Source organism: Anomaloglossus baeobatrachus, chromosome 3 (assembly GCF_048569485.1).
Source record: "Anomaloglossus baeobatrachus isolate aAnoBae1 chromosome 3, aAnoBae1.hap1, whole genome shotgun sequence".
NCBI classification, from domain to species: Eukaryota; Metazoa; Chordata; class Amphibia; order Anura; family Aromobatidae; genus Anomaloglossus; species Anomaloglossus baeobatrachus.
The window spans coordinates 123,573,589-123,600,249 of record NC_134355.1 but is presented as its reverse complement, the minus strand read 5'-3'; the positions used below and the strand labels follow the sequence as shown (position 1 = coordinate 123,600,249).

General features: G+C 47.6%; 1 protein-coding gene across 1 annotated transcript in view; it reads right to left on the bottom strand.

Annotated features, from left to right (window-relative positions):
• Positions 1-26,456, bottom strand: part of PYGB (glycogen phosphorylase B) — a 153,262-nt gene extending 126,806 nt beyond the window's left edge. Inside the window, exon 1 of the mRNA XM_075339420.1 lies at positions 26,116-26,456. Within this exon, the coding sequence (XP_075195535.1) occupies positions 26,116-26,358 (243 nt within the window). The 5' untranslated portion in view covers positions 26,359-26,456. The remainder of the gene's footprint in view (positions 1-26,115) is intronic.
• Between the last annotated feature and the right edge of the window lie 205 nt (positions 26,457-26,661).

Here is a 26,661-nt window from a genome sequence, read left to right as displayed (position 1 = left end):
GAACGATTTTCACTATTTTTGAGATCGTTTAAGGTCGCTGGTAAGTGTCACACGCTGCGATATCATTAATGACGCCGGATGTGCGTCACTAACAATGTGACCCCGACGATAAAACATTAACGATATCGTAGCGTGTAAAGACCCCTTTAAACATTGATGAACTATCAGTGAGGGTACGCCACCAGGTAGCCCCGACGATCAGCCATTCCCAGTGCCACCGCCGGATGGAACTGCTCAGTTGCGGAGCCGCACAGCTCTTGTCAACTATATAGTGCCGTGGCTGTGTACTGTATATACGCCCCTATTCTAACCAATAAAGGCAGATGTGCAGTACCTGACCAAGGCCACTGATCAGCTGATTTACAATTTAAGAAAAAGGTGGATTTCTCTGGAATAAGACATCAGATATCAAGGTATTGTTTTATTCACATGCATGGCAATATAAGGCTATGTGCCCACGTAGCGTATTTTCATGCAGTTACGCTGCGTTCTGCACCACAGTGTAACTGCATGCGTCCTGCGTCCCCAGCGCAATCTATGAAGTTCGTGCCTAATCCATGCCCACGTGGTGTATTAGAATGCAGCGCTAGCAAATAAATTCTAGCAATTGCCAGCTATGTCGTACCATGTAAAGCACCCTTGTCACTCCGACCTGCGATATGTATTATGATTTTGTATCGACATACGTGCGCGGGTATATATGTTTGCATGAGTGTCCATACGTCGTTATCACATTATAAAAATTGTTTATTCCCATTTTTATATCCATATATACATACATATATATTTTTTCATTATACTAAATTTAACAGCTTCAATTTTGATATCCATGCGCATGTGGACACATACAGTTAGGTCCAGAAATATTTGGACAGTGACACAAGTTTTCTTATTTTAGCTGTTTACAAAAACATGTTCAGAAATACAATTATATATATAATATGGGCTGAAAGTGCACACTCCCAGCTGCAATATGAGAGTTTTCACATCCAAATCGGAGAAAGGGTTTAGGAATCATAGCTCTGTAATGCATAGCCTCCTCTTTTTAAAGGGACCAAAAGTAATTGGACAAGGGACTCTAAGGGCTGCAATTAACTCTGAAGGCATCTCCCTCGTTAACCTGTAATCAATGAAGTAGTTAAAAGGTCTTGGGTTGATTACAGGTATGTGGTTTTGCATTTGGAAGCTGTTGCTGTGACCAGACAACATGCGGTCTAAGGAACTCTCAATTGAGGTGAAGCAGAACATCCTGAGGCTGAAAAAAAAGAAAAAATCCATCAGAGATAGCAGACGTGCTTGGAGTAGCAAAATCAACAGTCGGGTACATTCTGAGAAAAAAGGAATTGACTGGTGAGCTTGGGAACTCAAAAAGGCCTGGGCGTCCACGGATGACAACAGTGGTGGATGATCGCCGCATACTTTCTTTGATGAAGAAGAACCCGTTCACAACATCAACTGAAGTCCAGAACACTCTCAGTGAAGTAGGTGTATCTGTCTCTAAGTCAACAGTAAAGAGAAAACTCCATGAAAGTAAATACAAAGGGTTCACATCTAGAAGCAAACCATTCATCAATTCCAAAAATAGACAGGCCAGATTTAAATTTGCTGAAAAACACCTCATGAAGCCAGCTCAGTTCTGGAAAAGTATTCTATGGACAGATGAGACAAAGATCAACCTGTACCAGAATGATGGGAAGAAAAAAGTTTGGAGAAGAAAGGGAATGGCACATGATCCAAGGCACACCACATCCTCTGTAAAACATGGTGGAGGCAACGTGATGGCATGGGCATGCATGGCTTTCAATGGCACTGGGTCACTTGTGTTTATTGATGACATAACAGCAGACAAGAGTACCCTGATGAATTCTGAAGTGTACCGGGATATACTTTCAGCCCAGATTCAGCCAAATGCCGCAAAGTTGATCGGACGGCGCTTCATAGTACAGATGGACAATGACCCCAAGCATACAGCCAAAGCTACCCAGGAGTTCATGAGTGCAAAAAAGTGGAACATTCTGCAATGGCCAAGTCAATCACCAGATCTTAACCCAATTGAGCATGCATTTCACTTGCTCAAATCCAGACTTAAGACGGAAAGACCCACAAACAAGCAAGACCTGAAGGCTGCGGCTGTAAAGGCCTGGCAAAGCATTAAGAAGGAGGAAACCCAGCGTTTGGTGATGTCCATGGGTTCCAGACTTAAGGCAGTGATTGCCTCCAAAGGATTCGCAACAAAATATTGAAAATAAAAATATTTTGTTTGGGTTTGGTTTATTTGTCCAATTACTTTTGACCTCCTAAAATGTGGAGTGTTTGTAAAGAAATGTGTACAATTCCTACAATTTCTATCAGATATTTTTCTTCAAACCTTCAAATTAAACGTTACAATCTGCACTTGAATTCTGTTGTAGAGGTTTCATTTCAAATCCAATGTGGTGGCATGCAGAGCCCAACTCGCGAAAATTGTGTCACTGTCCAAATATTTCTGGACCTAACTGTATGTATACATGCGCACATATGTAAATGTATGTTTTTTGCTAGCCGTCAGTATTTGATTAACAACATTTTGAGCTGATTTCTAAAAAGCAACATGTCACTTCTTCCGTGCGCTTTGCATGCAGCCCCCGCTCTGTCTATGGGAGAGGCTGCATTCAGAGCGCATGAAATCGACTTTTCCTTACGGACTGTTTCTGCAGCGATTTGAAGCGCACGTGTGCTGTTCAAATCGCTGCAGATATTTCTGCACTGACAGTATGCAACGTGGGCACATAGCCTAAGGCGGGCTTTGCACGTTGCGACATCGCAAGCCGATGCTGCGATGTCGCACGCGATAGTCCCCGCCCCCGTTGCAGGTACAATATCTTGTGATAGCTGGCATAGCGAACATTATCGCTACACCAGCTTCACATGCACTCACCTGCCCTGCGACCGTCGCTCTGGCCGGCGACCCGTCTCCTTCCTAAGGGGGCGGGCCGTGCGGCGTCATAGCGACGTCACACGGCAGGCGGCCAATAGCTGCGGAGGGGCGGAGATGAGCAGGATGTAAACATCCCGCCCACCTCCTTCCTTCCGTAGAGCCGCCGGCGGCAGATAAGGTGAAGTTCCTTGCTACTGCGGCGTAACACACAGCGATGTGTGCTGCCGCAGGAACGAGGAACAGCATCGTACCTGTCAAGGCAGCGTAATTATAGAAAAGTCGTAGCCTGCACCGATGATACGATAACGACGCTTTTGCGCTCGTTAATCCTATCATCTAGAATTTACACACAACGATGTCGAAAGTGACGCCGGATGTGCGTCACTTTCGATTTGACCCCACCGACATCGCACGTGTGATGTTGCAACGTGCAAAGCCGCCCTAAAGGTCCAGTCACACTAAACAACTTACCAGCGATCCCAACAACGATAGGGATCGCTGGTAAGTTGCTAGGAGGTTGCTGGTGAGATGTCACACTGCGACGCTCCAGCGATCCCACCAGCAACCTGACCTGGCAGGGATCGCTGGAGCGTCGCTACACGAGTTACTGGTGAGCTCACCAGCAACCAGTAACCAACCCCCAGCGCCGCGTGGAAGATGCTGCACTTGGTAACTAAGGTAAATATCGGGTAACCAACCCGATATTTATCTTGGTTACCAGCTCATGCAGCTACACGTGCAGAGAGCAGGGAGCAGCGCACACTGAGCACTGGCTCCTGCTCTCCTACGGTAGCTACAGCACACATCGGGTTAATTAACCCGATGTGTCCTGCAGCTACATGTGCACAGAGCAGGAGCCGGCACTGACAGTGAGAGAGGAGGAGGCTGGTAACAAAGGTAAATATCGGGTAACCAAGGACAGGGCTTCTTGGTTACCCGATGTTTACATTGGTTACCAGCCTCCGCAGAAGCCGGCTCCTGCTGCCTGCACATTTAGTTGTTGCTGTCTCGCTGTCACACACAGCGATCTGTGCTTCACAGCGGGACAGCAACAACTAAAAAATGGCCCAGGACATTCAGCAACAACCAACGACCTCACAGCAGGGGCCAGGTTGTTGCTGGATGTCACACACAGCAACATCGCTAGCAACATCGCTGCTACGTCACAAAAGTTGTTCGTTAGCAGCGATGTTGCTAGCGCTGTTGCTTAGTGTGACGGGGCCTTAAGGCCCCGTCACACTAAGCAACATCGCTAGCAACATCGCTGGTAACGAACAACTTTTGTGAAGTTGCTAGCGATGTTGCTGTGTGTGACATCCAGCAACAACCTGGCCCCTGCTGTGAGGTCGTTGGTTGTTGCTGAATGTCCTGGGCCATTTTTTAGTTGTTGCTGTCCTGCTGTGAAGCACAGATCGCTGTGTGTGACAGCGAGACAGCAACAACTAAATGTGCTTGCAGCAGGAGCCGGCTTCTGCAGAGGCTGGTAACCAATGTAAACATCGGGTAACCAAGAAGCCCTGTCCTTGGTTACCCGATATTTACCTTTGATACCAGCCTCCCCCGCTCTCACTGCCTGTGCTGCCGGCTCCTGCTCTGTGCACATGTAGCTGCAGCACACATCGGGTAATTAACCCCATGTGTGCTGTACTAGGAGAGCAGGGAGCAGCGCACAGTGTGCGCTGCTCCCTGCTCTCTGCACGTATGGCTGGTCACTGGTTGCTGGTGAGCTCACCAGCAACTCGTGTAGCGACGCTCCAGCAATCCCTGCCAGGTCAGGTTGCTGGTGGGATCGCTGGAGCGTCGCAGTGTGACATCTCACCAGCAACCTCCTAGCAACTTACCAGCGATCCCTATCGTTGTTGGGATCGCTGGTAAGTTGCTTAGTGTGACTGGACCTTTAAGACGGCCCATGAGAGTTGGTGCTACTGATAAGATTCCCTTTAACATCGCATATCACAGTGTAAATTAACCCTTACGATGACAATAAAACAGAACAAATCACCTAAAGCCCAAATCAAGTCGCTAATTGTGCTTCCTCAATAAATGATCTCACAAAAAATGAGTAGTAGAAATTTCCTTATTGTAGTCAACAAGCATTGTATATTTTATCTTATGTTCCAATAATAAGTCTTTTTAGTTTATTTGATATGCAATACTAATGGTGAGGGCACATCTGGTGTACTGTGAACTGGTTGAGTAGATATAATATGGTGTCATTGGATGCTTCAGGATAGAACAGTAAATGTGATTTATGGTCAATCAATGGAATGACCTTCAAGCTACAGGGCTGGGAAGTGAATGAGGTTTCACACAGATTATGTACTAGATACCATATTCAACTCACTTTACAAGAATCACTTTGGTGATTGCCTTGGTGGGCAGTCAATAGCTTATTTTAAATCAAAGGGGTCATCATCAGTGCGAGATAAGTAGATCAGGAGAGCAAACAGTCTCACATTACATTACATTACATGTCTCACACTGGTAGGCTATGTGCACACAGTGCGTCTTTTTGACGCTGCGTTTTTGGCCGCTAAAAACGCACAAAAACGCACCTGCGTCGAAAAAACGCGGCAAAAAACGCACGCGTTTTGCCGCGATTTGGTGCGTTTTGCTGCGTTTTTGCTCAATGCGTCTTTATGCGTTTTTTTATCAGTGAACAAAAAAAAAAGGTCTGATGTCATTTCCTTCTTCAATGTGTTCTTCATTCTCCACTAGTGTATGCAGAAGAGCAGACAGCTGCAGAACTACAAGGCTCAGCATATTCCATCCAATAGTGTTTGGAGGAGAGCAGACAGCAGCTGTCGAACTACAAGGCTCAGCATGCTCCATCCAGGACTATATGCTTGAGGGAGAGTCAGGGGGAGCAGACCTACAAGGCTCAGCATCCTCCTTCCAGGACTGTATGCAGGATTTCTTTGCCCCCAAACAAAAAAAATGACGTGGGCTTCGCCATATTTTTGTATGCTAGCCGGGTACAGCAGGCAGGTACGGGCTGTCCCCAACCCCCAGCTGCCTATTTGTACCCGGCTGGGAACCAAAAATATAGGGCAGCCCTTTATTAAAATCCGGGACCGGCGGATCACTGCCTGATTGAAAAAAAAATCTGGAACCAATCCGGATTCCGGTGCCCATATAAAGGTACCGTCACACTAAGCAACATCGCTAGCAACATCGCTGCTGAGGCACAACTTGCTAGCGATCTTGCTGTGTGAGACATCCAGCAACAACCTGGCCCCTGCTGTGAGGTCGCTGGTTGTTGCTGAATGTCCTGGACCATTTTTTAGTTGTTGCTCTCCCGCTGTGAAGCACAGATCGCTGTGTGTGACAGCGAGAGAGCAACAACTGAATGTGCACGCAGCAGGAGCCGGCTTCTGCGGACGCTGGTAACCAATGTAAATATCGGGTAACCAAGAAGCCCTTCCCTTGGTTACCCGATATTTACCTTTGTTACCAGCGTCCGCCGCTCTCACGCTGTCAGTGCCGGCTCCCTGCTCCCTGCACACACCTGTAATTAACCCCATGTGTACTCTGGCTAGGAGAGCAGGGAGCCAGCGCTAAGCGGTGTGCGCTGGTAATGAAGGTAAATATCGGGTTGGTTACCCGATATTTACCTTAGTTACCAAGCGCAGCATCGCTTCCACGCGTCGCTGCTGGCTGGGGGCTGGTCACTGGTTGCTGGTGAGATCTGCCTGTGTGACAGCTCACCAGCAACCCGTGTAGCGACGCTCCAGCGATCCCTGCCAGGTCAGGTTGCTGGATCGCTGGAGCGTCGCTTAGTGTGACATCTCACCAGCGACCTTCTAGCAACTTACCAGCGATCCCTATCAGGTTGTATCGTTGTTGGGATCGCTGGTAAGTTGTTTAGTGTGACTGGGCCTTAAGTCTATGGGGACCAGAATCCTGAGATTAAAACCGTTTGTGGAGGGAGTAGGGGAGAAGGAACGTGCGCAGTGTACTCACCCGCGGCTGTGCGACAATTCAATATTCATTGTTTTGCCCGCCCACCGGAGCATGTAATTGGTTGCAGTTAGACGCGCCCACACCCTGAGTGTCAGCGTGTCAGATAACTGCAACCAATCACAGGCGGCAGGACAGCTGATGGGCGGGGAAAGCAGTGCAAGTGTCTGCGGGTCAGTATGGTGAATGTGTATGTGTTTCAGAAACACATGCATGCTCCTGTCAGAACTGTGCGCGGCTGTGACGGTGATGTGGCTTTTTTTTTTTATTATTTAAATAAATTTTAAAAAAAAACAAAAAAAAAAAACGACATGCGGTCCCCCCTAATTTTCACAACCAGCCAAGATAAAGCTGGCTGGGGGCTGGTATTCTCAGCCCGCAGCCGCGCGGATCCTGACTTTTACAGTTCGGATCCGCTCAGCCCTATCGCAGATATCAAGGTATCATTTTATTCAGCTTCCTATGACCTACATGTCCATATAGACGGCTTGGGTGGGTTGATGCTACTGACAGATTCCCTTTAAATGAGAGCTTATGTGCAGTGCGCCACGGCATATACCGTACATCTGATGGAGCTCTGCTGTTCAGCTCTGTGTATGTTTACATCCCGTTGTCAAATCAGTTATCTGATTAGTAGGGGTGCCGGATGTCGGACCGCCAGTGATCTGATATTGATGACCTATCCAAAGAATAAGTCATCAATATCATATGCCCAGAAAACCGCTTTAATAATTTATTTAGCTGTATAGCACATTTACTACAAATGAAGTGGCAATGTGATGGAGCTATTTCTGCATGATTTACCGTATGTGCAGCCTCATTCATCCCCAGCCCTGCAGTTTGAAGGTTATTCAATTGATCGACCATTAGTAACATCAGCACTGAACTTGAAACATCCAATAGAGAAAATATTACACAATTTACACCACCAGCTCCCACCAGATGTGCCCCCACCAGATGTGCCCCCACCAGATGTGCCCCCACCAGATGTGCCCCCACCAGATGTGCCCCCACCAGATGTGCCCTCACCAGATGTGCCCTCACCAGATGTGCCCTCACCAGATGTGCTCCCACCAGATGTACCCCCACCAGACGTGCCCTCACCAGATGTGCCCCCACCAGATGTGCCCCCACCAGACGTGCCCCCACCAGATGTGCCCTCACCAGATGTGCCCTCACCAGAACATCAATAGATAAACGACATCAAATAAAGACTAATTACTGCCGCATAAAATAACAAATAGTAGCAATGCTTTTTCTATTTGGCTTCAATAAGGAAGCTTTTATTCCAGGTCACATCCTGCACATTCTGTGACCAATGTCAGTAATTTACACACATGGTACAGCACGTATTGTCGGGATTTCCCACTATACTATATGACTCTTACCCTGAAATGCCTATAATTGTAATTCTGAACATCAAGACTCCTAAGGTGCACGTACACTTTAAACTAATGTCAGCTGAACCCTCTGATGTCAAAGGGTTCGTCCTAATGTGAATGGGGGCGCCGGCCGACTGATTGTCGGGAGCGATGTTGATCGTGCATGTTGGTGTCACAGACCTCTCTCTGCTATTATAGTTTAGTGACAGGTTCTGGTTCTGAATCTCAATTTGCCATGTGAGACTCTGCTATTTAAATGTATTTCCTTTCCTTTGTGGAAGAGAGGGTTAATGTCAGTATTCCCTGCCAGCAAACAGTCTCACTACGATCTCAGGTGTTTCCGGTTTGGGCCACTCCCAGTCCCTTTAAATACTCTCTGCTTCCAGCAAAGGGTGCCGGTTATTCTCTTTGCCATTTGGATGCTGATCCTGGAGGTGGAAGGAGTTGTTGTAACCCTCTGTTAAAGTTGCGGTGGTGGCTGCAGTCTTGAATCTGACTGCATCACTTTGTTGTCGTTTTCCCCCTGTCTGTCTTTCTTCTCTAGTGTGTTTCAGTGCAGCGGTGAGACTAGTGATCCTTACCACCCACTCCCTAGCCTAGACTATTGTAAGGTCACTTAGGGTTTCCGGTTCCTGCTCGGCGACAGGCGAGGAACCTCTATAGGAGCTGGCTAGGTGTGCAGGGTAAAGGGGTAGGTAATAGAAGGAGGTGTCGATGTTCCTCGCAATAGCATTAAGGCTCATCGTTGTTAAAATGTACTCCTTGTTTGTCGTGGTGTTGTTAACCCTGGTAAGTTGTATGTTTGGCCTTCGATCACATTGTGTTCAGTGTCAGTCAACTTCTTTCTCATAGAGAACACAGGAGGAATTGGCCAAGTGAGCTCTCCTGTGTTGGCTGAGAGGCCTGGACACCGAATGATTGTCCGACAGCCATCTAATGCATATGGAAAATCTTAGGCCAATCTCTATATTTAGGTAGTACGGACCATTGGAAGACATAGTTGCAATATCGTTGAAAGGCAAACAAATTCCTTAAAAATGTATATTGAAAAAGATCCTTGCATTGGTAGGTTTTTCCTATATCCAAATCAAATAGAGCCCTATTTTCTGTATGGAAGGGATTTCTGCTAACACAATCGGCAGTGTTGTGTATGCATTGTACTTCCCAATGTATACATGTCTGTGCCGCTTTCTAAGGAGCCTTTTGATCATACCTTTCCTTTACTAAAACACTCTGTTAGGTCATAAACTACTGGTATGGCCTTACAAGCATGGGAAAACCATGGCTCTCCATGAATATGTTACCCTGGAGAAATATAAAGGGCTCTCCCACTTCAGACTCATATTCATGTGTGCCCGATTGCTTCCATTTCCGCAGCTCTCATAGACTTTTATAGAGCCACAAGCAGCTCACCATTTGCCCCCTTCTGCATGTGCGTCCGAATATAGGTGCCACATATGTATAAATGAGTGACATAATCTTCAGACACAACCACCGTCACTTTTCAGTAGAATTAATTAAATCATTTTATGGAACATGTTCTATTTTCTTGAAATTTAGAAAGGACACATAGTTAAATAAATCTGTAACTATGCACAGAAGACAGGTTTATAGCATGATCAAGCGACACTGTGCAGAATCCGGTGCACCGAGTGACAACACGAGGACAGCCAAGACCATGATTAGATTTGTACTATTTGCACCAGGTATGGGCACCAGGAACCACTGAGATTAATGGCTAGGTACTTCAGAGGTCCCACTATCGCAGAGTGATCCCAATCAATAATAATTGTATTTTTATAATATATATATATATATATATATATATATATATATATATATATATATATATATATATATATATATATATATATATATATATATATATATATATATATATATATATATTATATATATAAAAATATATATACGAAAAAAAAAAAAAAATATATATATATATATATATATATATATATATATATAAAACAATCATTATTTGAGCAACTGCTATCTCTCCCTAGTCTTGCCTTGACACAGCAGTGCTCCTGTGTTCTCTATGAGAGTAAGGGTACCGTCACACTTTAGCGACGCACCAGCGATCTGACCTGGTCAGGATCGCTGGTGCTTCGCTACATGGTCGCTGGTGAGCTGTCAATCAGGCAGATCTCACCAGCGACCAGCCCCCAGCCAGCAGCGACGCGTGGAAGCGACGCTGCACTTGGTAATTAAGGTAAATATCGGGTAACCAAGGGCTTGGTTACCCGATATTTACGTTGGTTACCAGCGCACACCGCTTAGCGCTGGCTCCCTGCACTCCTAGCCAGAGTACACATCGAGTTAATAAGCAAAAATTTGCTTATTTACCTGATGTGTAACTCCGGCTACGTGTGCAGGGAGCAGGAGCCAGCACTGGCAGCCTGAGAGCGGCGGACGCTGGTAACGAAGGTAAATATCGGGGAACCAAGGAAAGGGCGTCCCTTGGATACCCGATATTTACGTTGGTTACAGCTTACCGCAGGCTGCCAGACGCTTGCTCCCTGCACATTCAGTTGTTGCTCTCTCGCTGTCACACACAGCGATGTGTGCTTCACAGTGAGAGAGCGACAACTAAAAAATGGCCCAGCACTGTGTGTAACGAGCAGCGATTTCACAGCAGGGGCCAGGTCGCTGCTCGGTGTCACACACAGCGAGATCGCTAATGAGGTAGAGGCGGGGTCACAAAAACCGTGACTCAGCAGCGATCTCGCTATGTGTGAAGCACCCCTTAGGCTATGTGCCCACGGGACTCTGTATCTGCGGATTTTTCTGAATCAAAATCCGCAGCTTTCCCCCGGAATCCGCACCTTTTCATAGGTGCAGATTTGACGCGGATTTTGCGATATTTTTTTTTTAATTCAATTGAATAGGCAAAATCCGCACGAAAATCCGCAACAATAATTGACATGCTGCAGATTTTTTCGCACGAAAATCCGCACGATTTCCGCTGCGGAAAAATCCGCAGCGTGGGCACAGCATGTCCCAAATGCCATAGAAATGGCTGTGGAGTAGCTGTGCTGCAGATTTCTGGAAAATCCGCGGCTTTTCCGCGAGAAATCCGCGCATTTTCCGCAGCGTGGGCACATAGCCTTACTGCCCCGCTCCTCTTGCGGCTTATCTCCTAGAAAACCAAAGGATCAGCCACTGGAAATCCGACATACTGGATCCTACCAATGATGCCAAATTACATAGACCACATCAGCAGAGAGTTAGGGGCCCCCATAGACATTAGTGTTGGCTGATCCCGCCTATATCACTGGGTTCGGTTAATATTAGTCTAAGGTTTATGGGAGCCTTAGGGGTGCTTCACACACAGCGAGATCGCTACTGAGATCGCTGCTGAGTCACGTTTTTTGTGACCTCATTAGCGATCTCGCTGTGTGTGACACTGAGCAGCGATCTGGCCCCTGCTGTGAGATCGCTGCTCGTTACACACAGCCCTGGTTCATTTTTTTATTGTTGCTCTCCCGCTGATAAGCACACATCGCTGTGTGTGACAGCGAGAGAGCAACAATCCTGAATGTGCAGGGAGCAGGAGCCGGCGTCTGACAGCCTGCGGTAAGCTGTAACCAAGGTAAACTTTGGGTAACCAAGGTGGTACCCGATATTTACCTTCGTTACCAGCTTCCGCAGCTCTCAGGCTGCCAGTGCCGGCTCCTGCTCCATGCACACACAGTTAAGCGGTGTGCGCTGGTAACTAATGTAAACATCGGGTAACCATACCCGATGTTTACCTTAGTTACCAGTGTCCGCAGCTTCCAGACGCCGGCTCCGTGCAAGCGCAGCGTCGCTTGCACGTCGCTGCTGGCTGGGGGCTGGTCACTGGTGAGATCTGCCTGTTTGACAGCTCACCAGTGACCATGTAGCGATGCAGCAGCGATCCTGACCAGGTCAGATCGCTGGTCGGATCGCTGCTGCATCACTAAAGTGTGAAGGTACCCTTAATCCTATAGTCTGCCACTCCCTTGCAGTACATTTACATTGGCTGATAATCTGGAACAAATGCTCATTCCCAATAATCGTCCTGTCCAAGCTATCTGCCAATCACTAAAGAATGAGCAAAACACTCAATCACTGGGTGAAATGATTGCTCAAGGCAGCACATTGTCCTGTGTGACATACTGTCGAAAAAACAATGATATTATATTTGCACAAAACAATGAAATTGGCTACTAAACGACCGCTGATCGGCTTCTAGGTAGCCAATCAGAGGACATTTAAAAGCTGTGTGGGGGCCAAATGTAAGGGTACCTTCACACTTAGCGATGCAGCAGCGATCCGACCAGCGATCTGACCTGGTCAGGATCGCTGCTGCATCGCTACATGGTCGCTGGTGAGCTGTCAAACAGGCAGATCTCACCAGCGACCAGTGAACAGCCCCCAGCCAGCAGCGACGTGCAAGCGACGCTGCGCTTGCACGGAGCCGCCGTCTGGAAGCTGCGTAGACTGGTAACTAAGGTAAACATCGGGTATGGTTACCCGATGTTTACATTAGTTACCAGCGCACACCGCTTAGCTGTGTGTGCAGGGAGCAGGGAGCCGCGCACACTGAGCGCTGGCTCCTTGCTCTCCTAGCTGCTGTACACATCGGGTTAATTAACCCGATGTGTACAGCACCTACATGTGCAGAGAGCCGGAGCCGGCAGCACAGGCAGCGTGAGAGCTGCAGAGGCTGGTAACTAAGGTAAATATCGGGTAACCACCTTGGTTACCCGATATTTATCTTGGTTACAAGCTTACCTCAGCTGTCAGATGCCGGCTCCTGCTCCCTGCTCGCTTCATTTGTCGCTCTCTCGCTGTCACACACAGCGATCTGTGTGTCACAGCGGGAGAGCGCCTTTGAAGAAAATGAACCAGGGCTGTGTGTAACGAGCAGCGATCTCGCAGCAGGGGCCAGATCGCTGCTCAGTGTCACACACAGCGAGATCGCTAATGAGGTCACTGCTGCGTCACAAAAAGCGTGACTCAGCAGCGATCTCGGCAGCGAGCTCGCTGTGTGTGAAGCACCCCTAACTGCATGCTTACCTGCTCAGAAATCTCGTGATAACTCCAGATCAAACAATTTAATCACTTTGATGCAGAACTGACCCCCAAGCCACCTGGCCACATTCTTATCCTTCCCGCAGATATAGTATATGCCTTCCTGGCGTAGATCACCTGCTTGGAAGCAGATTTAGATTCTAATATCAACCTCATGTTGGAGACTTTCTATAGGGAATTGCTCAGAGGGCTGAAGTTGCATTTACACTTCAGCACAATTAATACGTGTCCCTAGGAACGTTTGCAATAATTGTGCAGTGTAAGGCCGGTTTCACACTTGCGTTCAGCGCAATCCGCCGTTATGGAGAATAGCGCAGTCCGTTAACGCACTGCGCTATTCTCCATAGACTTGTATGGACGACGCACTGTAACACAAGTGTCTGCGTTGCATCCGCTGCACGATGCAGTGTCGTTATTTTGACGCTGCGTCGGGCGGAAGGAACGCTACATGTAGCGTTTTTTGTGTTGTTAAAATAGTGCACCCTGACGGATTCCGTTGGAATCCACCGCGGTGTCTAATGATGGTCTATGGTGGCGGATTTCGCCGCTAAGCGGCGGAATCCGCTGACGGATTCCATCACAGTCTACTGCATATACTCAGCATGTCCAGCAGAACGATTCAAATAGTTTAAAATCACTCCTGGTCTCTCTCCCCCCTCTCTCATGCTCACCGATCACGGGCGCTTCGCTGCACAGTTGTCACAAAGCTCTGGCGGCTTTTCCTCTTTTGAAAAAGCCGGCCGCTCATTATTCCATCTAGTATTCACTGCGTCCACCGGCGCCTATGATTGGTTACAGTCAGACCCCGCCCCCACGCTGAGTGACAACTGTCTCACTGCAACCAATCACAGCCGTCGGTGGGCGTGTCTATATAGTGCAGTACAATAAATAAATAATTTTAAAAAAAAAACGGCGTGCAGTCCCCGTACCCCCCCAATTTTGATACCATCCAAGGTAAAGCCACATGGCTAAAGGCTGGTATTCTCAGGATGGGGAGCCCCACGTTCTGCAACTGAAGTGAATCGCACTGTCAGCGGGGATGTCACTGAGGTAATGCCTGTGTGTGTGTGTGTGTGTGGTGATGATGAGTGCGGTAGTGCCTGCGTGTGCGGTGATGATGGGTGAGGTAGTGCCGGTGTGTGCGCAGTGATGATGAGTGCGGTAGTGCCTGCGTGTGCGGTGATGAGTGCAGCAGTGTCGGGATGTGTACGGTAATGATGTGGGCGGTAGTGTCGGGATGTGTGCGGTGATGATGTGGGTGGTAGTGTCGGGATGTGTGCGGTGATGATGTGGGTGGTAGTGTCGGGATGTGTGCGGTGATGATGTGGGTGGCAGTGTCGGGATGTGTGCTGTGATGATGCGGGTGGTAGTGTCGGGATGTGTGCGGTGATGATGGGGGCGGTAGTGCCGGGATGTGTGCGGTGATGATAAAGGCTCTCTCTCGGCTAAAGAAAACTTAACGCAACGCGTTATTTCACTGGAATCCGTTGCCTTTATTATCATACTATTTGCAAGGCATCCGTCACATGCGTCACACAACGCATTGTGACGGATGCCGTTTAACGCAAGTCAAGTGTGAAACCGGCCTAAAACTGCCAATCACCTGACATACAAGCTGATGATCATCAGTTGGCTCAAATTAATTTTTGTTTTGCTTAAAATATCATCCTTCTCTGCAGGACATTGTCAAGTGTAAACATGTGTCGACCAGAAAAATGGCTGCCCATTCGCACAGAGTGATCTATTCCTGACTGTTCTGCGCATGACCGCTGAACAGCAAACGAGAAGCTGATCACTGGTTGTTTAAAACCACAAGACAGGAGCTGTAAAGCCACTTTTAGGCCAAACACACAGTCCTTTTTTGTGTTTTGATGGTGTAAACAGAGGTGGCATGCAACAATGTAACATACATGGTGGACCTGTATCTAAAGGGCGCTTTACACGTTACAATAAATCTTACGATGTGTTGGCGGGGTCATGTCGTAAGTTATGCACATCCAGCATCGTAAGTATGATTGTAGCGTGTGAAACCTCCGTGCAATTGCGATTGAACGAAAATCCGTTCATCGCATGCACGTCGTTCATTTCTCAAAGATTGAACGTGCGGTTGTGCAATGTTTCTGAGGCAGCACACATCGCAGTGTGTGACACCCCGGGAACATTGAACGACAGCTTACCTCCGTCCGCGGCTCCCGCCAACAATGCGGAAGGAAGGAGGTGGGCGGGATCTTTTCGACCCGCTCATCTCCGCCCCTCCGCTTCTATTGGCCGGCTGCCGCGTGACGTCGCTGTGACGCCGAACGTCCCTCCCACTCCAGGAAGTGGACGTTCGCCGCCCACAGCGAGGTCGTATGGACGGGTAAGTACGTGTGACAGCTTTTAATCGATTGTGCGGCACGGTCAAAAAATTGAACGTGCCGCACATACGACGGGGGCGGGTCACATCGCATATGACATCGTATGCAAAATTAAAAGGTGTAAAGCAGGCTAAAGTCTACGTCTACAGAGAGTGGAACCAATCCACCATCTCACTCACACTGTTAAAAGAACTATTGGGACGCACTACTTTAAAAGGAGTTCCGTGGCCTAAGTGAAAACTTCTATTTTTTTCTTAACTCGTGTCATACCAAAAAATTGCCAGTGCCTGGAACCAATCCATGCTTGAATTCTCAAGAACTAATAGAAAGGTAAAAGGGAACCTGTCAGATGCAATATGCACGCAGAACCATGAGCAGTTCTGGGTGCATATTGCTAATCCCTGCCTAACCCTCCCTGTATACACTGGCATAGATAAAGAGATCTTTAGAAAAAGTACAGTGGTACCTCGGTTTTCGTTGACATCGGTTATCGTTGGTTTCGGTTTTCATTGATTTTTTTCCACCAAATATTTGCCTCGGTTTTCGTTTGTTTTTGTCAGCATGCCCACGTGACTATGCTGCTATTTTTGCAACAACAAGGGGTGATCCATGCACTCTCCTGCTCTGTGTGGCATTGTGTGAGTATCACCCTGCTCGTCAGTTTCACAATGTAAGAAATGTAAGCTAAAATGTACTTACATTAGTGTTTTATATTCATTTACTATTCCTTTAAATATTCATTTCTTATTGTTTTTAGCATTAAACACTATCTTTATTCCCTATAAAATGTGATTTTTTTTTTGTATGTATTTTAGAATGTCTAAAACAAATTAATTGGATTTACTTTGATTACTATGGAAATAATTGCTTCGGCTTTAGTTGGTTTCGGTTCTCATTGATTGTATTCAGACGGCTTATCAACGAAAACCGAGGTATCACTGTATTTTTAAAGATCATTTCTAATATACTAATGAGATCAGGGACTAGTCACAAGGGCATTTCTCCCCTTAGCTAGGCGGCCCACATAGCATGCTAGCATGTCCATGCGGGTGTACTAAAATGCACCGCACATACAGTGCCTACAAGTAGTATTCAACCCCCTGCAGATTTAGCAGGTTTGATAACATGCAAATAAGTTAGAGCCTGCAAACTTCAAACAAGAGCAGGATTTATTAACAGATGCATAAATCTTACAACCCAACAAGTTATGTTGCTCAGTTAAATTTTAATAAATTTTCAACATAAAAGTGTGGGTCAATTATTATTCAACCCCTATGTTTAATATTTTGTGGAATAACCCTTGTTTGCAATCACAGCTAATAATCGTCTTTTATAAGACCTGATCAGGCCGGCACAGGTCTCTGGAGTTATCTTGGCCCACTCCTCCATACAGATCTTCTCCAAGTTATCTAGGTTCTTTGGGTGTCTCATGTGGACTTTAATCTTGAGCTCCTTCCACAAGTTTTCAATTGGGTTAAGGTCAGGAGACTGACTAGGCCACTGCAACACCTTGATTTTTTCCCTCTTGAACCAGGCCTTGGTTTTCTTCGCTGTGTGCTTTGGGTCGTTGTCTTGTTGGAAGATGAAATGACGACCCATCTTAAGATCCTTGATGGAGGAGCGGAGGTTCTTGGCCAAAATCTCCAGGTAGGCCGTGCTATCCATCTTCCCATGGATGCGGACCAGATGGCCAGGCCCCTTGGCTGAGAAACAGCCCCACAGCATGATGCTGCCACCACCATGCTTGACTGTAGGGATGGTATTCTTGGGGTCGTATGCAGTGCCATCCAGTCTCCAAACGTCACGTGTGTGGTTGGCACCAAAGATCTCGATCTTGGTCCCATCAGACCAGAGAACCTTGAACCAGTCTGTCTCAGAGTCCTCCAAGTGATCATGAGCAAACTGTAGACGAGCCTTGACATGACGCTTTGAAAGTAAAGGTACCTTACGGGCTCGTCTGGAGCGGAGACCATTGCGGTGGAGTATGTTACTTATGGTATTGACTGAAACCAATGTCCCCACTGCCATAAGATCTTCCCGGAGCTCCTTCCTTGTTGTCCTTGGGTTAGCCTTGACTCTTCGGACAAGCCTGGCCTCGGCACGGGTGGAAACTTTCAAAGGCTGTCCAGGCCATGGAAGGCTAACAGTAGTTCCATAAGCCTTCCACTTCCGGATGATGCTCCCAACAGTGGAGACAGGTAGGCCCAACTCCTTGGAAAGGGTTTTGTACCCCTTGCCAGCCTTGTGACCCTCCACGATCTTGTCTCTGATGGCCTTGGAATGCTCCTTTGTCTTTCCCATGTTGACCAAGTATGAGTGCTGTTCACAAGTTTGGGGAGGGTCTTAATTAGTCAGAAAAGGCTGGAAAAAGAGATAATTAATCCAAACATGTGAAGCTCATTGTTCTTTGTGCCTGAAATACTTCTTAATACTTTAGGGGAACCAAACAGATTGAGGGGTTGAATAATAAATGACCCTCTGAATAAACTTTTCACAATTTAAAAAAAAAATAAAAAAAGAAATAACATTCTTTTTTGCTGCAGTGCATTTCACACTTCCAGGCTGATCTACAGTCCAAATGTCACAATGCCAAGTTAATTCCGAATGTGTAAACCTGTTAAATCTGCAGGGGGTTGAATACTACTTGTAGGCACTGTACCTCAGTCTTGCAGGCGGACGGCGGAGGATGGATGCGCCCTGGGCATGATCCAGAGTCCCCTGATTTCCGATCATGCGCACTAAATTGATGCCGGGTGTAAGTTTCCCAGCTTCAGTGAGGTAGATATAATGCACATGACTGGAAGTCCCGGGGACTCCGGATCATGCCCAGTGCGCATGCATCCTCCGACAGCCGCCATCAAGACTGAGGTATGTGCGGCATCACTGAGCATTCATTAGCATGTTAGTACACCCACAGGGGTGGGCTAACATGCTATGTGGGTCGGCTAGCCAAGGGAACTCACGCCCTTGCGACTAGTCATTGGCATCATTAGCATATAAGAAACAATCTTTAGAAATACTTTTTCTAAAGATCTGTTTATTTATGCAAGAATACACAGGGACAGTTAGGCGTGGATTAGCAATATGTACCCAGAACTGCTCGTGGTTCTGGGTGCATATTGCACCTGACAGGTTCCCTTTAATGTCATGCAGTCACTACCAGGGATCTGTCAGGTATAATGGAACTCCCAGAGAGTGCTGCAACACACTGAATACACCGGGAACACGATACAAAATTGGGCCCTGGCACTAGGGAGAGGGGAGCACCTCCTGCTACTCACCTGAGGCTAGTCCTTGCACTCCTCAACGTCCCTATACGAATCTTTTCCACCATTGCCGATCACGTGACTAAGCCCTCGCTTACTATGAACTCACCCTGGTTAGTGAGAAGGCCAGCGACAGCATTAGTTTCACCACTGCAATAATACACCACAAGGGAAAAGGAGACAGACATGAGGAAAATAGACAAGAACGGAAATATTCCAAGCTTCTCCAATGCAGCCAAACATCACCGATGCAATTGTCATGACTCCTCAGCTTCTTCCAAAGACTGGTTCCTTCCAAAGTGGTCAGCATAACAATGAAGATTCTATAACTGGCATCAGCTGGTAAGACACGTGACTTTTTAAATGAAGGGAAGTGGTCACAATTGGCTATACCTGAAAATAAGGCTACAAGGGATAGACAGATAGGATGGATAGGAAAGAGTCCTTAACTCTTTAGGCACCAAAAGAACGATTTCCTTAAACATAAGCTGCAGACTTGTGCATAGTATGGCTTTGTGATCTTCTGGTCCCAAACTCACCAGATGTCTCCCCAGAGCGGAACTCACCCATGAATATCAATTCCTGAATGGTTAATGAAAGCTACATAACTTTACAAGAGTAACCCTAAAGCTGGGTTTACACACTGCAACATCGCAAAGGAAATCGCTGTAACGTCACCGGTTTTGTGACGTAACAGCGACCTCCCTAAGTCTCTGCTAAGTCTCTGGTGAGCGTTCAAACCGGCAAACCTGGCCAACAACTTACCAGCGATCCGGACCTGCAGAGCGACCTAGCTGGTTGTTGGGGACGTTGATAAGCAGCCTTTTGAAAGGGAAGTTGCTAACAAAGTCGCTGAAAAGGATTCACACACTGAAACTTCATGCTGCACAGCGGGAAACAAAGGACCTAGGAATGGTCCTGAACGACTTGTAGTGATCAGCAACTTCCAGCAACTATAGGTTTCACACACTGCAACATCGCAAACAACATCGCTATTGCGTCACAAAACCGGTGACGTTACAGCGATGTCGTTTGAGATGTTGCAGTGTGTAAACCCAGCTTAAGGGTAAGTTCACACAGTGCGTTTTTCGCGGCGTTTTTGCGCGTTTTTCGGGTGCGTTTTTGGCCTCAAAACTGCATGACTTTGCTTCCCCAGCAAAGTCTATGAGTTTTCATTTTTGCTGTCCGCACACAACTGTTTTTTTAAACTGCGTTTTTGAGCTTAAAAAAAAAATGGACATGTCAATTCTTTCCTGCGTTTTTCTGCATTTTCCCCCCATGCAATGCATTGGAAAAACGCAGCAAAACGCAGAGATCAAAAACGCAGCAAAACGCAGCCAAAAATGCACCAAATTGCGGTAAAAACGCATGCGTTTTTTTTCCGCGGGTGCGTTTTTAGCGGCCAAAAACCCAGCGTAAAAAAAACGCAGCGTGTGCACATAGCCTTAAAGGGAATCTGTCATGGGGTTTTTGCTACCTCATCTGAGAGCAACCTTATGCATGAAAAGAGCCCCCAAACCCAATGATGTATCACTTAGTTTACTGAGTGCGGCAGTAGTGACAGAATCAAGAGATCTTAAGGCCCCGTTACACACTACGATTTATATGACGATCTCAGTAGCAATGTGACTCGCCCAGATCGTAGTTACGATTTGCCGAGATCGCTCATAGGTCGTTTTGTAGCGGTCACACGTAAGGATCTCACAAACTACGCAACATCGTTCAGCGATATATTGTTTGACCAAGGCAGTCGTGTGGATGTTGTTCGTCGTTGGCAGGGTGTCAAACGTAGCAATATGTCTGCTGCGTTCCAAACGATGAACAATATTTTGAAACTGAACAATGTGTCAACGATCAAGGATTTTCAACCTATTTGCGATCGTTCGGAGTCGCACGTAGGTGTCACATGCAACGGCGTCGCTAACGATGCCGGTTGTGCGTCACGGAAACCGTGACCCCGACGACATATCGTCAGATAAATCGTAGCATGTAACGGGGCCTTTAGTTATAGGATGAAGCACAGCTGAGAAAGCTGCCCTCGCCCACACCAGGCTCTGTATGTACATAGTCTATTGACAGTGAGCTGCTAATCACAAGAAAGGGCTTGGTCAAATTAGCTCATGCAATGTAGTCAGCAATAAGGTCCTGGTGATAAAACCTTCATTTTAAGTGAATAACAGCACAGGAGCTTGATAAGTGACACATTGCTGTGTTTTAACCCCTACTACATGCTGTCCTCTGATTACATAGGAAATATCTGTTGACAGATTTCCTTTAAATAGCTAGTCTCATCCTTATTAATGGGTAAAATTGCAAAGTGCTAGTAAAAACAAGCAACTTTGCAATTTATCTTTTATTAAAGGGAACCTGTCACTAGATCTGTCCCCTATTAGCTGCGGCCACCACCAGTAAGCCCTTATATACAGCATTGTTGAATGCTGTATATAAGAGCCCAGGCCGCTCTGTAGAACGTAAAAAACATCTTTTATTATACTCACCTGAGGGTGGTTCGGTTCGATGGGCGGCGCTTATCTCAGTTCGGCTCATCCTGTCTTCTTGTGATTGCCATCCTCCTTTCCAGCTCTGTGTGGATGACACATCCACGCAGTGTCCTCCACTGTGCTCCTGCGCATGCGCACTTCTCTCTGCCCTGATGAGTGCAGATCAAAATATTTTAGAGCGCATGCAGTCTTTGACCTATCCCTACACCTACGAATTACTGTACTTTGCTCTGCCCTCATTGGGGCAGAGCAAAGTGTGCGTGTGCAGGAGCGCAATGGAGGCCTTTGTGTGGATGATGAAGGTTGCATCAGCCACACAGAGCTTAGAAGGAGGACGCTGATGGAAAGAAGAGAGGAGGAGCTGGACCGAGACCTGCGACGCCCATCGGATCTGAGTGCTCTGCAAGTGAGTATAATAAAAGCTGTTTTTTACGTTATACAGGTCGGCTTGGCCTCTTATATACAGTATTCTGGAATGCAGTATATAAGCGCTTACTGGTGGTGGCTGCAGCTTATAGGGGACAAATCTGGTGACAAATATATATTTATAGTGCATTTTTTGAGCAGCTTCACATACCGGTAATTAATTTTCAGATAATCTTATGATTACTAAAGTATTTATATATATATGTGAGATATTTATTATATTTATTCTATAAATGCTTGTATCAATTATTTTCCTGTATCCCCCTTTTGAGTACTTCTGTGTAAACATCTGGGTAATTATTTGGGTCCCTCTCAGGAGCATTACATCTCTGTTTTTTAACTTAATTTTTTTTTTTAATTAATAAAGTATATAAATTTTAGCATGAATCGTTTTTTTTCTCCTTTAATTTTGGGACATTTTCTTGGTTGATTTATGTCTACGTGAATGTTGCACAGACACACAATCGGTGAAAAAAAAAAGACAATTATGTCAATAGCGCCATAGATTAAAAAACAGATAAAACGTACATGCAACACGGACATCAGAATGAGGCCTAATGGAGGGATTTTTAAATCTATTGTGTACAACTTGTTGCCTAGGTTACCAGCCACCCTTCAGTGGCCGGTCACCCTTGCTGTTTTAGACTGTAAAGCATAACGCCTGCAGCGCCTCCCTGACGCTGGCGAGGTAGCAGCGTCCTCTTAGCTTCAGTGCCCATTCTGCAGAGACAAAACTCCCCTGCTAGTGCAGTCTGAATGGAGTGCGCTCCGTTCACACCAGCGTCGCAATCATGCTGCTGGTCCGGACTATCAATATTCAAGAGTGCACCGTGCCCCAACAAGCAAGAAGCTGCAAGGCAGGAGAGTAGTGTGCTAATGAAGAAACGTGAGACAACCCCTTTAAGAAGCTTCAGAAAATCTTCTGTTCTTCCCCTCCCCAATCAAGCTAAATGCCTTTCTAATGGGTCAAACGAACCTTTAAGGCCCCGTCACACACAACGAGATCACTAACGAGATTGTTGCTGCGTTTTCGTGACGCAGCAGCGATCTCGTTATGTGACACCTACCAGCGATCAGGCCCCTGCTGTGAGATCACTAGTCGTTGCTGAATGGTTGGGACCATTTTCTTGAAAGGTGATGTCCTGTTGGGCAGGACGCGTCGCTGTGTTTGACGCCTACCAACGACCTCCTAACACAGTCCCAACGCCCGCCGAGATCGTTATACAGGTCGCTGATCGTTACTGCGTCGTTGGTAATATCTGACTGTGTGACATCTCACCAGCGACCTCCCAGCGACTTACCAGCGATCCCTATCAGATCACATCGTTTTCGGGATCGCTAGTAAGGGGTACTTCACACACAGCAAGATCGCTAACAAGATCGCTGCTGAGTCACGGTTTTTGTGACGCAGCAGTGACCTCATTAGCGATCTCGCTGTGTGTGACACTGAGCAGCGATCTGGCCCCTGCTGTGAGATCGCTGCTCGTTACACACAGTGCTGGGTCATTTTTTGGTCTTTGCTCTCCCGCTGATAAGCACACATCGCTGTGTGTGACAGCGAGAGAGCAAAGATCTGAATGTGCAGGGAGCAGGAGCTGGCGTCTTACAGCCTGCGGTAAGCTGTAACCAAGGTAAACATCGGGTAACCAAGGTGGTTACCCGATATTCACCTTCGTTACCAGCGTCTGCAGCTCTCACGCTGCCAGTGCCGGCTCCCTGCACACATAGCCAGACTACACATCGGGTAAATAAGCAAAGGTTTGCTTATTAACCCAATGTGTACTGTGGCTACGAGTGCAGGGAGCCAGCGCTAAGCGGTGTGCACTGGTAACCAAGGTAAATATCAGGTAACCATACCCGATGTTTACAGTGGTTACCAGTGTCCGCAGCTTCCAGACGCCGGCTCCCTGCAAGCGCAGCATCGCTTGCACGTCGCTGCTGGCTGGGGGCTGGTCACTGGTGAGATCTGCCTGTGTGTGACAGCGAGAGAGCAACAATCCTGAATGTGCAGGGAGCAGGAGCCGGCGTCTGACAGCCTGCGGTAAGCTGTAACCAAGGTAAACATTGGGTAACCAAGGTGGTTACCCGATATTTACCTTCGTTACCAGCCTCCGCAGCTCTCATGCTGCCAGTGCCGGCTCCTGCTCCCTGCACACACTAAGCTAAGCGGTGTGCGCTGGTAACTAAGGTAAACATCGGGTAACCATACCCGATGTTTACCTTAGTTACCAGTGTCCGCAGCTTCCAGACGCCGGCTCTGTGCAAGCGCAGCGTCGCTTGCACGTCGCTGCTGGCTGGGGGCTGGTCACTGGTCGCTGGTGAGATCTGCCTGTTTGACAGCTCACCAGCGACCATGTAGCGACGCAGCAGCGATCCTGACCAGGTCAGATCACTGGTGGGATGCTGCTGCATCACTAAAGTGTGACGGTACCCTAAGTCATTAAATGTGGGTGGCACAGTGGCTCAGTGGTTAGCACTGCAGTCTTGCAGCGCTGAGGTCCTGGGTTCAATTCCCACCAAGGACACCATCTGCAAGGAGTTTGTATGCTCTCCCCGTGTTTGCGTGGGTTTCCTCCGGTTTCCTCCCACACTCCAAAGACATACAGATAGGGAATTTAGATTGTGAGCCCCAATGGGGACAGTGTTCCCAATGTATGTAAAGCGCTATGGAATTAATAGCGCTATATAAATTATTATTATTATTATTATTATTATTAAATATGACGGAGGCTTAAAACTTGACTGTATGCCCACAAACCCCCTTTTTGTAACCCCTCCCTCACCAGGGTCTGCCCATCACCCCATTCATGCTCTTCTAATAATCTTGCTGGCTAACTTAATCCCCGATAACCCATCACAGATTAGCCACCACTGGTGTTTTTCTCTTTTATTCTTTTCTTTTTCTTGTCTCACATTCTACATTAGTTATCTATTGTAATTCAGGACTGTACTGAGAAAAACAATGAACACAATATAAAAACAGATACAAAAATTAACATATCTAAGACCCTGGTTTACACAATCTTCGCTTCATTTTGTTCTTCAGAGAAGCTAATTTACACACAATATTCACTAACAGATGATACATAGCCTTGATGTCTCCCAGATCTGGAGGTGATCCCTGCCCCTGACACAGCAATCACACAACATGAACTGTGATGACAAATCCTTTATATAAATCATCTTGTATAGGAGGATGTGCAGGAAAACAGAGGATGTACAGATGATCCCCTCAAGGTCAACAGATGAGGGGACATGGAGGCTTCTCCTGGAGGAGGCCTCAGCAGCTCATCTATAAATGGAAGCAGAGGAGGCATCTCTCAGGGCAGGGATACAGACATGTCAGCCATGGCTCCCTCCAGATCAGCTGCAGGGACTGGGGGGAATGTGAGGTCAGACAGCCCTGCAGCCCCCATTCAGTGTTATCCTGCCACCCCCTGCACTGTTATCCCCCAAAAATTACCCCATTATCCCTTGCAGTGTTACCGCCACCTTCTGGAGTGATAGGTCCCCATCACCTGCACTGTTACCCCACCATCCACTACAGTGCTACCCCCAACCCCCTGCAGTGCTACCCCAACCCCCTGCAGTGCTACCCCAACCCCCTGCAGTGCTACCCCAACCCCCTGTAATGCTACCCCCCAACCCCCTGCAGTGTTACCCCCCAACCCCCTGCAGTGCTAGCCCCCATCCTCGGCAGTGTTACTCCCCCCACCCCCTGCACTGTTACCCCCAACCCCCTGCAGTGCTAACCCCCCACCCTCTGCAGTGTTACTCCCCCTACCCCTGCATGGTTACCCCGTCACGCCCTGTAATGTTACCCCCACCCTGCAGTGCTACCCCGTCACCCCCTGCAATGTTACCCCCACCCTGCAGTGCTACCCCGTCACCCCCTGCAATGTTACCCCACCCTGCAGTGTTAACCCCCTGCAGTGTTACCCCCCTCTACACTGTTACCCACCCCCTGCAGTGTTACCTTCACCACCCCTTAAAGTGTCACCCCACCACCCCCTACACACTGGCCAGTGAGGACACATACACTGCAAATAAACAACACATACGCTGCACATACACAACATACTGGAGGCCGGATTAACCCGTTGTGTGCCAGCACTGGCGCTGTGATCAGCTACAGAGATGCTGCAGTCATTCTGCAAAACAAGCAAAGATGGCAGAGGTGGTGCCACTGGCGCTGCCCTTTCAGGGTGGCACACAGCACCTGTCCCTTACCTTGGGGTCTTTCTCGTAGTAATACTGCTGGGTCCTGATCCATCTCCCCACCAGGTGGTCCCGGACAGTGTGTGCCAGGGCAAAGTAATAGTCTCTGGGGGTGGACACGTTCCTGTCTTTCACCAGGGTGAAGTGCAGATGCCTGTTGAAGCTCTTCCTGACCTCGGACACATCCCCGAGCCCCGCGATGCCCCTGACACTGATCTGCTTCCTCTTGTCGCTATCAGACAGCGGTGCGGCCATGGTCAGTCAGCAGCGAGCGGCGGTGATGAGTGCAGAGCTGTGCGGGCGGCAGGCTCTGAGCTGCAGAGTGAGGAGGAGGGATGCGCATGCGCGGAGAGCTCTGCAGACCGGCCTCCTGTACCCAAGATCATAAATAACAGGGATGTGCCAGAATCACCTCGTCCTCACCGATCTGCGCTGCTCCACCCCCACCTGATCATGGCCTCCTGTTACTGGCAGGGTCAGGTTACTGTATGGCCACAGAGACCGCGATCAGAGGAGCAGTACTGCATCAGAGCTCTCAAAAATGATCTTCTGACGTCA